At 28.0% G+C, this 18,723-nt stretch overlaps 1 protein-coding gene across 1 annotated transcript in view; it reads right to left on the reverse strand.

Annotated features, from left to right (window-relative positions):
- Window positions 1-1,964: 1,964 nt before the first annotated feature.
- The window catches only part of LOC113373739, a 70,401-nt gene continuing 53,642 nt past the window's right edge, over window positions 1,965-18,723 (reverse strand). Inside the window, exons 8-13 of the mRNA XM_026614014.1 lie at window positions 4,261-4,539; window positions 3,921-4,127; window positions 3,510-3,720; window positions 2,634-3,016; window positions 2,189-2,380; window positions 1,965-2,119 (exon numbers count right to left, since the gene is read on the reverse strand). Of these exons, the coding sequence (XP_026469799.1) occupies window positions 1,965-2,119; window positions 2,189-2,380; window positions 2,634-3,016; window positions 3,510-3,720; window positions 3,921-4,127; window positions 4,261-4,539 (1,427 nt within the window). The remainder of the gene's footprint in view (window positions 2,120-2,188; window positions 2,381-2,633; window positions 3,017-3,509; window positions 3,721-3,920; window positions 4,128-4,260; window positions 4,540-18,723) is intronic.

Raw genomic sequence — 18,723 nt, forward strand, 5'->3', positions numbered from 1 at the left:
TTAGTGTTCATGTTTTTGATACGTTGATAACTGTGTTCTAAATATAACAGATTTTTTTACTAATCAATGTTCATTTTTTAGTATCTTTAGTTTGTAAAAGTCACTTCATGAGGATAACTTCATGGTGATCCTTGCTCTGATCTCGCTCGACAAGTACTGGTTTTCATTTAAAATACTAGCAGCTGCTACTAGTACTAGTACTCCACATCTTCCATATCCTCATTTTTTTCCACATTTAGAATGCACATTTTGTATGCAAAATTTATTTTCTCAATATGGTTCCAATCTTGATCCTGATTTTTGTACTTGAGAATCCAATGTAAGTTATTTTTGTGCCATTTTTTGTATGGTAAGTTATAGTAATGGGCCGAAAATCGAAAATATTTTTTTGCATATCATCACATTTCAGAGGTTTCTGAATATTTTGTCATACCTCAGACAAAATGGATGTGTCGGTGTTTTGTGGGGTCGCTGTCCGATTTCTATTGATAGGGAGATGAGTTTTTGAGAGAACGGAGTATCCTATTTGAATGATTTCAAAAACATTCAATTTGTAATGCATGGGAGAAGTGGTAATTAGTTTTTGATACAGACAGGTCCAGCTATTTTGAAGATACAGGGTTGAATGTACAAAAAATAGCAGTTTTTGAGAGAACTGAGCATCCGATTTGAACAATTGCTTTAGGGAAAACAATATTTTAAAAATTTTTGTATATCAAAAATAATTTTGTTTATATAATTCTTATAAATATTGGACAGTATTTATAATAATCTATTTGAGAACATTTAATATTCCTCGAACATTTCGTTACTGTACGGAAAGTTCCAGCAATTTGCCTTAAGGCTCGATGCCATACACCACTAGTTTACTATTTTATTGGTTTAACTTGTATGCCCATTTCATCTTGAGTCTTTTGTCTTTGTGTTGATGTTTTTATATATTTATAGCTATCTTATAAATATAACAAACCCTTTTGCTAATCAAGGTTCAGATTTCTTGTTAATATTTTGTTACTTCAGTCCTGATGTTCTAGCCTTGATCTATCTCTTCTAGTACTTCATTTGAAATATTTGCCTCATGATGTCAACCCTGTTCTACGCTGACCATTAAGCTCAAATGCAACAAATGAGTGTCAACGACTCTAAATAGAAAGGCTGAAGGATACATGAAAATAACTCAATTCGATATTTTCCATTTGTTGTTTTATTTATCAAACGTTATAATGTTTGGTCAAGGATCAAACAGCTTATAAGTTGAATATTTGCAGTTAAATTTGATAATTTCATTATTATCTATACATAAATCCATGGCATGTATCTCCTAACAAAATGGCAAAAAATATAATAATAAACATATAACTATTTTCTGTTAAGGCAGGGTTGGTAGTAATAGATTTAATTTCACACTATTGACATTTTGATCATTAAACTCGTATATATAAATCATTTTATTTGGACAAATAAGTTCAATTTACCATATACCACAAAAATATTAATCTAAAATGACTCAATATGGAAATTGTGAGATTAAAAATACTGTAGAAAACTATTCGTGGAACATTTCTTGAGTACTTCAAGAACTTTTTATATCATCCATCTTTGTTTCGATACCAGAAAAATTGCGCCTAATATTATGTAAATCAAATTCATTTTGGCTGTTGAGCAAGTATTGTACTTACAGAGGCAAATATTTAATATTAATCAGTAGTCAGAAGAGCTTTCAAGAAAAAAATCTTTTAGAACTATTTTCAGTTTTGATTTTTTTTTGTCAAACTTTGTAGACTTAAATTAAAAAATTCCCAATTATATATGAAATGTTTGAATATATTTCTTTTGTGCTCAATAGAAAGCAAATCGTATATAACAAAATTTGATCGTTTTTGTAACTTCAAAATTAGTTTTTTATAACTTTTAGTAATTTGTTTCGGTTATAAATGAATACTGATAATGTACTTGTAAAAATTTTATTCATGTATAACAATATCATTTTTGGAAAGTTTTTTGGTTCGGGATGCTTTCCATTGGCTCTCGATACCCCATATCACAATAATAAGAAGAACTGCAGTATTTAAGAAAATCAATACTTTAGTATAAGATCCAGAATAGTCACGTATCACACCTATAACAAAATACAAAATATAATGAAAATAGGCATTGTAATTTTATTTTTTATTATAATTATGATTACCTAGAAGTGGTCCAAATGCTAATACAAATATACCATTTGATACATTTTGTAAACCTAATGCACATGGTAATCTTTCCAGAGAAACATAACCTGGTATGATCAAACCAGTATAGACTACTCGAATTCCTTTGGATATTCCAAGACCCAGAGCGCATAATAATATTTCGTAATAAGTATCACAATATATAAGACCTAAAAAAATATATGTATAAATATTAAATTACTGGATTTAATATATATATTTCTTGAATCCGTGTAGTAGAAAATAAATGTATGGATGAATTGCCGAGCATTGTCATTTTGACTACCAAATAGATTTTCGGTTTTGGCCAAATAAACCCTTTTAATTGTGAAGTAGTTGAATGTAATACGACCGAGCTTTGCATATCATTATTTTACAAGTATATGATTTTATTTAATAAATATAATCGAGATAAAAATATACCTGTTCTAGTCAAAATCAATATGACAAGACTATGTATAAACATCATCCTAGGCGTCTGTTTGAAGTAGTCCCCAATAAATGGACAAATAAATCTGGTAACAATATCAGAAATAGCAATCACAGACATGACATAAGCAATTTCATGTCGAGTTAATCCCATATCGCCCAAAATAAAAGGAGTCAGCATCGAAAAATTCATTTCCGAAAAAATTGAGGTAGAAATTCCTATCATTATCACAATATATGTTGGATCTGCGAGCAGCTTCAAATCGAAAAACTGAACTACTTTTTCAGTAAATTGTTCACAGCATGTTGTTTTGTCTGAATTTTTAAGATGATCTTTGGATACTATCGCTGTGCCATTCTCCATGCAAATTGTTTGTCTGTTGATCAAAATATTATGTAAAAATAATTATCAATTATGCTAAAAATTAAACATTTTTTCGCAATATAGGTCAATATATATATCATTTGCATTAGATTGAAAAAAGATCTTGTTTTATCTCATTCTCAAGCACTTATTTGTACTTTGTGCTTATCACACTTAAAGCATTGCTGAAGCTGATCAAAGTTTTTGTGTCAAAATAACCAATTAATTTTTTGTAGATTTTGTAAGCAAAATTTTGATACTGATTTATTATAGCAAAATGCTACTTAATTCACATTCAGAAAAAGAATTAGCAGATTCTAATCTAGCAAATATATCAAATAGGTAGATATCAGATCTAATAATGAATAGCCATTTGGGCTTTTTTATCGTTATTTACCATTGCCTTAAAAACGAAAGCATTTTTTCAATAAACAATAAACTATCTATTACTAAAGTAAACTTTTTTTGTGACGTTCTTCTGATGTGATTCAATAATAAACCTTTACATTTTATTTTCTCCGGTTAATTTACTTGTTTCAGTTTCATTTCTATCATCATATTCATTAAATGTGTTAAGTTTATCATTTCCTAAATAATCCATAACGACTGATATTCTATGCGATTTTTCTCGTTCGTCATAATTTTTCATATCTTCATTATAAATAATTGGTTGGCTAGCATACTTTCTTTGTACCATATCTGGTTGACACTCCAATACTGAAAAAAAAAATTATGAAATATTTTAGATTAAATTTGATGCAGACAGGATTGAGGAAGAACATTATAATTTTTACAAACCTAGAAACTTAATCTTACTAATCAAAATATTTTACCACAATTATTGGCAAATTTGGTAAAATTTGTTTTGTATATTTTTGAATTGCATAATTTAAAATATAAAAAAATTAATATCTTACGACTTGTAAGTTTTGTCAATGTGACAGAATGACTTTTTTCTTTAGAAATTGCACTTAGGGATGGGTGTAGACTTTGATCTCCAATTTGTAACTCTCCATCCATCGTTGCCCTCGTTATTGGAGCTTTATTTTTTTTCTTCTCCAAATACTCATGTTCTTCTTCAGATAAAAATACATCCCAAATACTGTCCACCATTTTCGGTTCTGCTATAAATGATTACAAAATAACTTTCTTTTTTATAAGATTGTTTTATATAAATATCAAATGTTTAGTAATTTTTTTATTTATAATCTCCAAAAATTAGTGTTATAAATAATCATAAGTTAAGAAATAACTCACAGTTAACTTCTTTAGAATTATCTTCCTTTGTAATAACAACAGAACACAATTTCTGTTTCTCCTCGCAATTTTTTAAAGTATCCTGCTTAATATCTTTTGGGAAGTCTTTAATTTTTTGAGAAGAATCATCTTTCTTCATATGCCATTTAACTGGTTGCAAAAGTAAAGCGGTTGCAAATGTGTGAGTCGCGATCGCTCCGAATATTAACATGCAACCTAAAGCACCATAATTTTGGACAAAATATGTTATCATATGCGGAACAAAAATCGGCCCAATACCTGAAAACAAAAAAAGATTTAATTTTATATTTTAAAAATGCACAATAACAGTATCACAGGCAATTCATAATTTTTCCACTGAGCTTTTTGAGTAGAAAGATTGAGTAAACAATGGTGCATTGTTGAGGGTGGAAATATTATACATGGGTGGAAATTTATATTCAATATCATCAGGCTTAATTGTATATATCACATTTCTCTCCATACTAATGTAAATATTTGTGCAGACAATTGAGGTAATGAGAAAATCTAACTGGCTAATTTTTTCTACGCTGTTTTTATTATCTGAATTATAAATAAAAATAAATAATTTCTTAGAAAAGGTTAAAAATAGATTTCACCGTTTATTAGTGTTATTATCTGTTCAAAAGAATTATTTATAGAAATAAATAATCGATAAAAAGTTTATATGATTATTTTTTTATGAAGATTAGATTAAGTTTTAAAATTACATCGCACAAATTATTTTTATTCTTTGAAGAAACGATGACTTCAAGTGCAGTAAAATAAAATCAAAAACTAGTGGGGTGCATGGCAGCGTGTTTTAAGGCAATTTGCTAGAACTTTCTGTACCGTAATTAAAAATCTTGGTGCGGAACCCAAAAAAAAATTACACAAAATGTGTACACAAATCTCTGTAAAATATCTGATAATTTGATATACATATGACCAATAAACATTTTTGAACGCCAAATGTCATTTTTTTAACTTATTTTATACTGAGAGTCTATAACCGCTGGACATGCTTTCCCAAAAATTTAATCAGTTTTTTACCTTTTCAATACAAGTAAAATGTTTTTTGAATTATTAAAATCGGACGCTCCGTTCTCTTAAAAACTGAGTTTTTGGCACTTTTTGCTTCGTATCTTCAGAACGGCTAGACCTGCCTTTGCCAAAAACTAATCAGCACGTCTCCCCATCAATACGAATCGAATGTTTTTTGAATTATTCAAATCGGTTGATAGATATTTCCGAAATCGTCGACAAAAATTTGTATCCGCACACACACACATACGTCCATTTTTCTAAGGTATGCCAAAATATTCAGAAATCTTTGAATTGTAAAGATATATGAAAATTTTCAGTTTCGATTTTTTTGCGGTTACTATAACTTACCCTACGGAAAGTTAATAATATTAGCTATCCAAAAAAAGCATTTATATATGAAAGGAAAAATAAATATTATACTGATTTTAAGAATTTACCCGTTATGGTCATTGCAATTCCAGCAGCTCTATGTCGCCTCTTCTTGAAATATGTATTTAACGCCAAGGAATATGATGCAAGTGCAAGGCTGAACCCAATTGCTGAAATAAATTAATTTTTTAAACCCAACTTATTCATATATTATAACAACATCGAATTCAAAGAATTTACATATATGTATGTATATATTTAATTAGTATACTCACATGCTATAATACTGTATGTAGTAAAAAAATGACCAAAGGTCCTCGCTGGCGCTGTTGAAATGATGCCAATCGTAGACAGAGCGCCACCAATTAGGGCCATTTTTCTAAAACCATACTTCCTCAAAAGCGGCCCATTTATTAATCCTAATAAAAGTCCAAAAGACGTGTTTGTATTCAAAATCACAGATACGTTTGTCGTTGACATTCCAATGGCAGCAAATGTGTCTTTGTAAATCAACGTAAATCCACGGATTAGTGGAACTATTATCATCTGAAATGAATAGAAATTATGAAATTATTTACTAAAGACCTGACCTAATTTTACCAAAAACGCGATTCGCATTTGATCCGTTTGGTTTTCGAATTTTAAAAAATAGGTTCAGGTTTGCGAAAAAGATGAAGTTAGACGATTGAAGATTACGCCAGAAAATCCGATTTGATAATTTTATATTTTTTTTTCTTAATCGTTTTAGACCAAAATTGAAAAAAATGTGTGTGTGTGTATGTCGGCCACATTTTGACCTTTCCTCGACGTTTTCTTAAGAACATCTACACCGTTTCAAAGATTCAAAACCCATCCGAATAATTTCATGAAAGTAAAATTTAAATATAAAACAGAATTCACACCGCTTTGATTTAAATCTAAATCTTACGGTATTTAAAGTTTTCACATATTTGTTGTTCTAACGTATATCTATTTTGAATCTATAATCTGGTAATTAACTGATAATTATGAAATCTATAATTGTAAGTGAATAATGAGAATTGATAAAAAGGTTATCAATTGCATACTTCAATCATTATCATCTTTAACTTAATCATAATATAGTCGTATGATTCAATAATATGGTTTTGCTATAATAGTTCATTAATTGGGATAAGTTATGCCCAAAGTTTTTAATTTTAAATATTAGGTTTCAGAAGAGAGCAACAAGAAAGTTATTAGATAAAGTTAATGACAGAATAATTAAAAAAAAGTCTAGTGAATTATTCCATGTCCTTAGTATAAAAAACTTAATTTCTCTAACTCAATCTCAGTAAAGATTTATTGGATGAAAAATTTGTTTTTTTTTTTGTATTTTATGAACAATTTAATTTATATTTTGTATTGCTGATAAAGATAAACATATATCAAATACATAGCATAATTTTTTGGAAAAATCAAATAGAGACAAATCTTGGAAAATGATTTATAAAGTAGTTAATTCTATTTTTATCTACCATCTAGTCTATTTTTGAAACGTGGATGATATTGTCATAGAAACATATTAAATAATTAAATAAATAAATTTGATGGCCGTAGAAAGATTAAAAATACTGATCTCAGAATGTATTCGCAATAAAACTACAAATCTACATAAAAATGGAAAAGGCAAAGGTAAACTCCTGGGCCAACCTGCGTGCAACGATATGATAAAAAACCAGAAATCAGGTAAATACCATAGCTAAATTAATTGATTGGATAGCAAACAAAGACAGGAAAGCCTAAGAACTGGTAAACCATAATAGGAGAAAAGTGATTGATCACCAAAAAGTTATCAGCTCGTGAGAAAAATATTAGATGTACAACATTGCTTTTTTGTTTCCTCCAAAATTTGATGATTTCTTGCGAAGAATTCATATTGTTCAAACAGTAGGAACAAAAGATGTACGCCGACGGAAACTAATTTGTACACACAATCATTGAGAAATTGTATAATATGGAATATTGTTTTAACAACATTGCCATTGAAAGAGAAGAAAAGATAAGCAAATGAATGTGCATTCCAAGAATTAAAGTCGAGAAAACCAGTAAGGACAAGAATATAAAATCGACGGGAGACGATGACTTACCAGAAACTTGACCAAATTGATGAATAAAATACTCAATAACCATGAAAGTTCAAACTTCATAACATTGACTTCAAATTTTTTTTCATAATAATATTGGAAAGGGGCTAAAAACTAAAAGTATAGGTAAAATACAATTTCTTCATAATTATTTAGATTGTAATAGAAGAAAAAATCGTCTGCTGCTAAAGCTATATAGAGACTAGTCAAGAGGCATTTTACGTCAATGTATATAATTTTGGTTACAGATAGTATTGGCCTAGTTTCTTGTATAATAATAATAATAAATGATAGTCTGCCCGAAGGCAGGTCCATTGTGTGAGAGCCACCACAAATAAATGATTCTCTTACCCTTCATCTCATTACTACTATTCCCCCTCCCCTTTTTTATTTCATATATTTTACTTTCAGATTTTCTGCTTCCATGTTTCTAGTATATATAAACAAATATATTAATTTATTTTGTTATATACTTTTTTATTTTCAAGTTAAGTTAAATACGGATTGCAGTAGATATGCTATTTTTACAGACTGATTCTTTTATACACTTTGAGTATCAATTAATTTAAAGTGTCTGTATTACCCAGATAGATAAATCTATTTTGAAGGATATATCTCGGTGATGTTTACTTAAGGATGTGAAACCATTTAATTGCACATGCAATTATAAATATAGAAATATAATTTCTATAAGAAAATCGTCCAATTTGTATCTTTAGTTTGAAATTAACACGTGAATTGAAAAATACGTGCATGGTGCAATTATAAATATATAAAAATATAATTTCCATAATAAAATCGTACAATTGGTATCTTTAGTATTAAATTAACACGTAAATTAAAAACTATGTGCAATATTATTTTAAAGTCGATTAATGCAATAATCATTAAAAGATTAATAACGTATAATCTTTTTATCGACTAATTATTTTTTTGAGTAAAAAATATTAGATGTCTGCGATAATAAAACAATAATAACATTAGTGAGAGCTGAAAATCTATTTTGAGCATTTTCTAGGAAATAATTGATATGAAGTAATTATTTCAGAGAATGGAGAGATCTTATGCGTAGAAAATAATGGCCAAGGAATTTTGGTCATATCTTTACATTTTCGATAAAAAAAATCGTGATTCACTATTTTTGTGTTTTTAAATACAGCAATTACATGTGTTCTTTTTGCACCATATGGGAAAAAGAAATTTTTAAATGTTTCAATATTTAGTTTAAAGTTTATTTGATTTTTCAACTGTTGCCTATACCATTCGTAAGATTTTTTGCCATCGTTTGATGAATTTTGTAGTTTTAATATATGTACTTCAAATAATTTTAATTACTTTGAATTATAAATTCCATATTTCGTGTTTTTGATATACGTACTTCAAATTATTTTCAAATAATTTGAATTTCAAATAAAAAATCAAATTATTTTCAAATAATTTCAGATACTTTGAAATATAAATTATAATCATTATACAAGACGTGCCCAATATAGAAAATTTCGAGGATCAAATTATCTAATAACTTAATCTACTGACCCAGTTCAAGAAAGTAGTATGTGGATTTATGAAATATTAATCAATCATTGATAATTGTTCATTTTAAAGTTATATTTGCATAGTTTGATACATTATTTTCTATATTAATATAAATGAATTTACTGAATCTCCAGTTTGGCTCTTGGCCAGATCATGTTTGCAATCTATTTTAGTGATTCACACTATGGCCACCTCTATGCAATGCAACCAAGGCAATTTTATACTTTATAGACACAAACACGTGAAAACAATAGATTAATCTTTAATGTTTAAGTAACAATACCAAAAATATGTTAGTTACAAATAATTGAAATTATTTATACATATTTTTTCTCTACTCACATTGGCTACAGCAAATGCTATCACCACTATCCATCCCCAGCCTCCGTCTGGAGCAATAAATCCTTCAGGAAAATTTGCCATCGTTTACATATAAACCCACTTCGCCTTTTAATTTTTTTACAAATAATTAATCACTGTTCATCGTTTATCAAAATTCAACTAGTAGTTGTGTTCATTGTTTAATTATATCTTATCACTTGAAATAAATCACATACGAATTATGATATTTGTGTTTGCAAAGCATCACTGATTAAATCATGTTTGCAATAAGATTATTGTCTTAATTAGATGAATAATGCTTTATATTATATGACAACAGCAAAAACGTGTTTTGTATTCATGTAAATATAATACATGATTTTTTTAACTTATTATTCAAATCTAAAATTAAAATTAAAATGACAAGTCTTGTATAAATGGTTTAAAAATTATTATGGCATATTAGATTTTTTTGATACATTTATTTACTTAAAATGATTTTAATTATTACGGAAGGTTTATAAATTAAATTGGTTGATTACACATAAAAAGTGAAGAAAACTTAATGACTCTCTAATGGTTCTCTTAATGACTCTCTCTAATGTCTCTCTTTCAAATTTATATTTCTAGTATGAATTCAAGATTAAAAATTTAATTTAACGTTTAATAAAATAAAAAAACTACAAAAAATAAATAATTCAGCAGGATTATAGTACTGATAAATTAAATGAGGATATCATATTGCATGTCTCAGGAAGTCATCATACATTTTACCATTTGAAAATTATCTTGTACTGTTTTCAGTTCAATTAGATGTAAAAATTAAAAAACAAATAGAGACATGTTAGATAAATAGAGGCATTGTTGCATTTGGTTTTTTTAACAGACTTTATTTCCAAGTATGGACTTCAAAATCCACATACAATTTTAGTCAAATAGATTTGAACGGCTCGTCACTAAAAATATCTGTAAAATCATAGAAATGGTCAATGTAGTCCAAAAATTTAACACTTTTCAACAGAAAGTCACAAAAAGTTAGAAGTAAAAATTATTAGTAAATATGTATTGTAGCTATATTACATTGCATATAAATATGTAATTATATTTTATTAACACGATAAATAACAGTCAGTGTCAGCAATACTCCAATGTAATCTGTACTAAAGCAAACGTGGTACTAGTAGTTACAGATATATATATTTCAAAAATATCATGTTATCAAATTTATTGTTATCATCATCTACATGACGGTAATTTTAATTTAGAGTTCATACAGCACGTGTCTCATACGCAAATATACTATTCTCACAAACGAGATTAATTCATGTTATTTTTAATTCATAGATACAATTCAAGTTCAAAACCGATCCGAAGTCTAGAGAAGTTGTTTGCATAATGTAAATTTGCAAATATATAATAAACATATAAGATAGAGCTTCTATCTACACCGATATCTCAAGAGCAAGTAAAGTTAAGAACTTTTTAACAGCAATATTTGAAAGTAGAGGGAAAAAATGTATAACCAGCCATTACCTTGATTCTTACGGCGTTGCTTTTGGGAGATAAACGGCAATGTTTAAAAATCCATAACAAAAGTATTTTCTATCGTTGTTAGTTTTTTTTGGTTGTGTATACGTTATTTAAATGTTTGCTAAGATGTAATATTATTTCTAATATAGATTCAGAAGTTTTTTTATATAACCTGTTAAAAAGCTTACTTGTGGGTGGGGTAAAAAAAACCACCTAAGCCTTTACTCTGGCAAAGGTGTAAACAATAAACAATAGTAAATAAGCATGTAAGTTAAGTACGAAGTGAAGTAAAAAAAGCAATTTTACAAGAGATAAATCAAATAAATAATTATTTCAACTCTACTGATGAATATTTCGTGTAAAATACCAGATATAGGTTGTATACAGTATCGTCTCTATGGAAAATGTAGCCATGAAATTCATATTTTGAATTGGTTGAGCAATGTAGCTGTTATTTCGTAAAATTCTTTTAAATTTGAAAATAAGATATTGGACCTGGTTGCTCCCTGTCTGTACTATTTTAAAACGACTATGGGGTAACAAGGACCAGGTGACATTTTTGAAAAACAGGAAAAAAACATACTTTTACAATGATGAATTAACTAGAAGATTTACTGTTTATGTGTTATTTGTTGTGATATAATTGGCTTGGTTTTCATAATATAATTGCTCAAAGTCAAATATATATGTATATATATATATATATATATATATATATATGTGTGTGTGTGTCTGTGTGTTTGCATTTGTAATGTGCATTATCACTACCTTTAGGTTAGGAAGTAAAGCATTACTGATATCACTATGAACTAAAATAAATTGGATAATAATGTGATTCTTATGATTGAGTAATACATCAATCTGAAATGTGAATCTACGTTAATACACTGATACGTTTGCGCATTTGACACAGAAACCTTTTGATAATGATGAAACAAAACACATCATCTTTATTTTTATTTAGGTAAAAACATAGAGAAAAATCTTATTACACTCTATTTATCACTTATATATTTATTTTATATGGTGTCACGTTCAAGGTTAAGAATAACTTCAAATATATTTTATAAATTACACTTTATAGTCTTCACTGTTCACCGTTTGTTCATTATTAATGAATAATCATGTTTAGTCATTTAAATTTTAAATATCTTGAATTGAACACGCGCGCTTGCTCGTCGCGCAGCGCGGCACTACTGTTTCTATTTTGAATGTACGCATGCCGTTCGATACGATGACACTGTGTAGGGTTGGCCACCTTTTTTGCTCGTATTATATTATAATACGATATATAAATATATAAATATATTAAATCATATATTTGTAATCTGCATATATATAAAAATATGTCGGATTTTCCTTCCTGACGAAATAACTCCAGAACGCTCGAACCGATTTTGACAATTTTACATTTGTCGGAAAGGTCTCGGGCTTCGCAAGGTTTATAGCTAAGAAGTGGTGCATGGCATCGTGTCTCAATGCAAGTTGCTGGAACTTCACGCACCGTAATTAAAAATTCGAGTAATGACCTTAGTGAGAGTTATCAGAATTATGCTCGATTAAGTCAACGAGCAATTCTTGCCGCAAAGAATAATGATGTACACGCACTGAATCTCACCGTTCAATCAAATATTGCTGGCGATTTGATGATATACCAATGATTCCGACTGGTCTTCTGTTTGACTTCAAACGATTGCAATTTCCAGTAAAACTAAGGTGACCATACGTCCCGGTTTGGCCGGAACAGTCCCGGATTTCCATCTTGTGTCCCGAGTTTTTCTAAAAGCATTTGTTCCATATTTAGATTAGATTTTGTGCCGGATTTTCGAAAATTCAGAGGTAAATTAACAAAAATTATAAAAATAAAAGCACATGTGGAAGATGTCAAAGAAATAATTCAAGAAGCAGCGCAGTCTCTTTAATGATGAGCTGAATGAATTAGCTGAACAAAAAGAAAACAAAAATGTTGACAGCAGTGATTCAGAGAAAGAGCAAAAAGAACTTTTAATAGCGTTTGTAAAAAAGAGTTTGTCTACTATAACTGAAATAATGGATCCATTCATTGAAAATGAATCGAATTTTGACATCAATCGCGCAAAACTGACAAACACTAGTTCTGATCGAGATAAAGCAAATCGAATTTTTTCACGAAAACAAACTTCTCTCTTTGGAAGTTGACTAAATCTATAGCATTTACTGAATCTTTATTTAATTGGCTTATGAATTACATGAACTAAAAAAGATTTTTTGGGTATTTTTACGTACTAGCGGTACTTATAGTCTAAGTCGTATCTACTACTAAAGAATTATACAGAATTCATCTGATGGTGAGATGAACTTCATTTAGTTATTATATACCAGTATAATGAAGTATTTTTGATAAATATGAAAAAATATCGGAATAATATAGTACAATGGTTATTTTTTTAAGTTAAACATGGCAATTAAAACAATAATTTTAAGTAATAAATCCAAACTGTAAATGATGGATCTTTAAGAATGGAGTTGAAACTGTTTCTGAAGATAAACCATAGATATGGATTACGTACACTTGGTGTTTATGCATTAGTTCCTTCCGTTTATCAAAATAAATCTATAATTTTAAAGTTTGTTCATTTACTGGTGATATAAAATTATATGACAAAACATATTGAAAACCATAAATTCTAAATAATTTCCCTTTTGGTGATGTACTTCTTTCAAGATATTTTAACTTTATGGTTTATGTTTGCGCGAATTACTAATTTTATGCATTCTCGACGTATCAAGTTATTCTGAATCTTTTCAGTAAAAATTTGGCCTTTTAAAAATAAAAATTATAGGTAGGAAAGATGTTCCAATTTTAAATATCTAATTATAAGCATACCTCAGTGCTTCAATAATTCGTATATTTGATATGGAATCAATAACAAACATAGAAACATTTTTCAACTTAAAAACAAGTTGAATAATTATTGAAAAGCTAAATGTATATTATATATAAATTTTTCATATTTTATGCATTACTAAAAATAATATGCATTTTTCGAGTTTTTTCTATATTTTTGAGTTTTTTATTTTCAGTTTGAACTTTTAGAAATAGTTTTCATATATCAATCTATCAAAAAAAAATATTTTGAGATTTATAACATATTTAAATTATGTAATATCAAATAATGCTGATAATAGATTCCACAAATCTATACACACTGCTTATATATACTGCTTTCTGCCACATATATAGGTCAAGGTGAAATAAAGTCGGATATATTCCAAATTATTTCTTTGGTCAAAACATAAATACCAACGATAATATAAAAAAATATCATATTTATTATATTATATAATGTTATGAATATGGTGAACTATCTTGTCATAAGTTCTAATAAAAAAAATTCAATAATTTCAAGGGCAATTCAAATAGATGAATTATGAGAGCTCAATTGTATGACAACGCAAATATTATTATATTGAAAATTGTAAATTGACAATTTATATTTCAATGTGGATAATGTTTTGAATGACATCAAATGCTTCAAGTGATAAAGTTTAAAATTTGCGTGATGAGTATTTTTGTATCAATTATAAGCTGCACAAAGTAGTATTCATAATATTGCAAGTATTAATTAATACTCCGAAGTGATTTAAGAAATTATAAATAACGGTAACAAATCAAATAATAATAAAAATAAAATTTAATTAAACTAATCATTAAAACGATGGTACGGGTTAAGATTGGATGAAAAAATATTTATAAATTTTGAAAGTTTATTTTTGATATTTACCTGCAGCCCTGGTTCGATCTAATTGAATCGTCAACAATTCTACATACAAAACAGCAGGATGTGTAAAAGAGTATATTATAAGATTTCTTCCTCATTCTGCTATGTTTATGAGTCGAATATTTTCAGAATCTAACATTATAGTATCAATACTAATTATTGATATATTTGCAAAATACAAAGTCGAGTACGAATCATAATAGGCAATTAAATCAATATTTAGATAGAGCTTCCGTTTGTTGTTGATCATCTAAAAAGTCTTGAATATCTAAAAAAACGATTCATATGACTTTCCAATAGCAGATAGTGAGTCAATCACAAAATTGTTTTCTGTACGAGAATAATTTACAAATCACGGTATTTACAAAAATATAATAAAAATGATTTTGCTTTTTTATCGGCAATAAAATAATAAAGGATTAAAAGCTGATGCAAAACATGAGCTGAATTTGTTATTGATCATGTATGCGGAAATAATTAAGAACCATATAAGTTCATTATGATACAGAATTACGTCAATGATTTTTTATTTTAATTAAGAAATAAAAAAGGTAAACAAAGTTTTTATACGTTGATTATACATTCAATGCAATAAATTTAAAAAATTATTCTATATTTATTAGATCTAAAATATTTATATTTCACTGCTCAGTATAAGAATTTTTTGCGGAACGTTTCTATCTCAATTTGTCATATTAATATTCATGAACTAATGTTTAGCTATAAATTCAACTTAAATAGATGTGATAAATGTGAAAAATTATTATTATTCTTCCTAATATATTTAATTTTTTTAATTCGTCATTATATGTTAATCATACATTCAAAATATCAAGTTCGAATACATATGCCAGACTGAAGCTTTTATTCAATTAAATATAAAAGTACAAAAATTCAAGGAAACATATAATATAAAAATTGTCTTGTAGATTCATGAGTTGCTAAAAGTACCACTGTTACAACTATAGTTTTCACTAATGTCGGTTTCAATCCATTATAAAATGTCCAAAAACCTGCAATATATTTATAATTAGAAACTAAAAAAAATATTTTAAAATAAGATTGAAACTCGTACCTTCTCTTTTTGCCATATCAAAAATAACATCATTGACAGTCTTTTTGCTAGTCATAACTTGAACCCGAGATTTAATTACATCTATAGGATAAATTACCAACCACAAGAGGCACCCGGCAACAGAGACAGCTACCATATTTTTCAGAATATTCAATTCTTCTGGATTTTCGTCTGGGCTGGCTAATAATTTTTTAAAACCATCTAATCCAGCAAAGAAGATTAGACTTCCAGGTACTTCTCGAGCCATGGTAATGTTCCAACCGCAGTAAAGGCCTCTATATGAATGCTGTTTTACTATTAAGTTCATTAACTTCCATGGTTTTATATCCTGCATGAAAATAAAATCAATCAATAGACAGAAGTTATAAAGGAAAATACGTTGGCTGGAAAGCAAATCAAAACTTCGCCATGAGGATAGTCCAAAAATATTTTATCATAGACATTTTTGAAACATTCAAGATCATAATTTCTGCAAACAATTATAAAAACTTGTTTATGGGGCGTCCATTAATCACGAGAGACAAATTAGACAAATTTTCACAAAATATCAAGTAGGGGAGGGAGGGTTATAGTAAGATATCACGTGTATTTATTTTTTGACAATTTTTTTAAAAAAAATTCAAACATTTTCGAAAAGAATTAAACAATTTTACAGTTTTATCACGTAACTAAAAATACACGTGGTGTTTGGTGGGGGAGGAGGGGTAATTTTGAATATCACCATGTATCACCAAGAGGGAGGGAGGTCCAAAAATCCTTAAAAACTTGCTGACGTGATTAATGGACGCCCTCTTACCTGTATTTGAAGACCAGCTCTAGAATGCATATCTCTTATATCTCGCCATGCCTGCAATTGACATTTAAGCAAATCCATTGGACATAAATAAAGACACGAAACGCCAGCAGTTAAACATCCAGCTGCAGCTCTTTGGGATAAACTTAGTTCTTCTGTCAATTTTTTCCCAGATAGAGTCAACAATATGACTCTGAACGTCTCATAACCAATCATGGATATTGTATTATCCAGAAGCCCTGCTACCATAGCTGGAGTGGTGCCAGCAAATAGACCTGTCTTGGTGTCTCTCTTGATGGTTTTGCGAAAGCAGTCGGCCATGCCTTTGTACATTGTTGGAAAAGTTTGCATTCGCACTTTGATTGTATCCAGAGGCTCGCTGGCAAAAACGACTAAAATTCCGCCTGGGATAAGAAACTATTGTATTTTTGTACATGTTTTGTTCATTTCATGTCGCTTGTATAAAAAATATATAAAATTACTTACTTACGTAATTTCCACAGTAATCAATAATTTTATCCTTTTGAGTTTCAACCTTACTTTCGTCATATTTTTGGACATCACGCTTATTATGAGGGCTAAGTACATTATCACCTTTCATTTTTTGATTGAAACCTTTTATATGAGACCTAACCGGTGTTAAGAGAAAATGTAGAACAAATTATCAAGACTATAAATTCTTGGTTTTCTTTTAGATATTTCAGGTAGTGCATATTTCTTGATTACACAAGCTTCAAAATGTTAATTTTAACTCTTGGTAATTTTGCAAGAATCACTGTCATTTCGACGCCAACTGTCAAAATCAGCAAAATATAAAAAAATTGAATGATGTTATAACTGTCAACAAAAAACAATTTATTTTATATTTAATCGGTATTTGAAACAGTGTCGAGAACCATGTAAAAAAATTTAGTAATGTGATAGACTAATAGTTAAAAAAGGCCAAAACTATCAAATATTAAACAAAACACAAAATAAATTTACAAATAAATCATAATTATAATTTAGTACTGTTTTTAATGTGGATGTGGGTGTTTATGAATTTTATTCCTCTAATCATAATATATAATTTAATAAAGTCCCGATGGAAAAGAATTGTTCTGAAGAGCAAATTTTACTAAAAATATATTAAAATTTCAATGTTATCAATACCGAAAATTTTGTTTTTAAAACAAATTATATTAAATTATGGAAACTAAATTTACAGTAATTAAACATTTATTGTGGCAACATATATAAATACAACACTCTGAAAATATATGTACATCATTGCTCTCAAAATTTTTTGACACTGTGTCTTGACATTTTGTATATTTCTCATTATTTTATCTTATAAGAAATGAAGTCTTAGTAATTTTTTGCTTATAATACATAACAATTAATTTACTTATATAAAATAATTTAACTAATAAAGATTTATATTCCAAAGGTTTTGTAAACGGTGTGTAAATCGCGTTGCAATTTTAAATTATATTGTTTGGAAATTTTGTTAATATCAAATATTTATGATAAAACTTAATATTACTTCTAATGGAATATGTCTCTCCATTGAACCAGGTCTGATTGATGCCAATATTTTAAACTTAAAATAAAATGGTAAAGATAACATAACATTATATGAACATCAGTGAATATATACATTCTAAATTTCATACATATTTCACACATATAACTCAATTGTGCTCTAACGTCAATTTTTATGTACATTTCATGTTACAACATTATGGTGCTTCATAACAAGATTTTATACTTTAAGATATTAATATAGGTTTCAGTTTAAAACTAACAGCATTTTAACGATTAATCAGTTCAAATTGTAAGAAACATTTAGCCAAACAAAATTTATCTGTTTTTGCTTTTGCCATTTATTTGACTAGCCAAGGAAAACCAGTAGAATAATAGTAGAACCTCATAAAATTATTTTAG

The sequence above is a fragment of the Ctenocephalides felis genome, unplaced genomic scaffold, assembly GCF_003426905.1.
Source record: "Ctenocephalides felis isolate EL2017-DRISC unplaced genomic scaffold, ASM342690v1 CF-g0.4_SCAFFOLD_01604, whole genome shotgun sequence".
In the NCBI taxonomy this organism is placed as follows: Eukaryota; Metazoa; Arthropoda; class Insecta; order Siphonaptera; family Pulicidae; genus Ctenocephalides; species Ctenocephalides felis.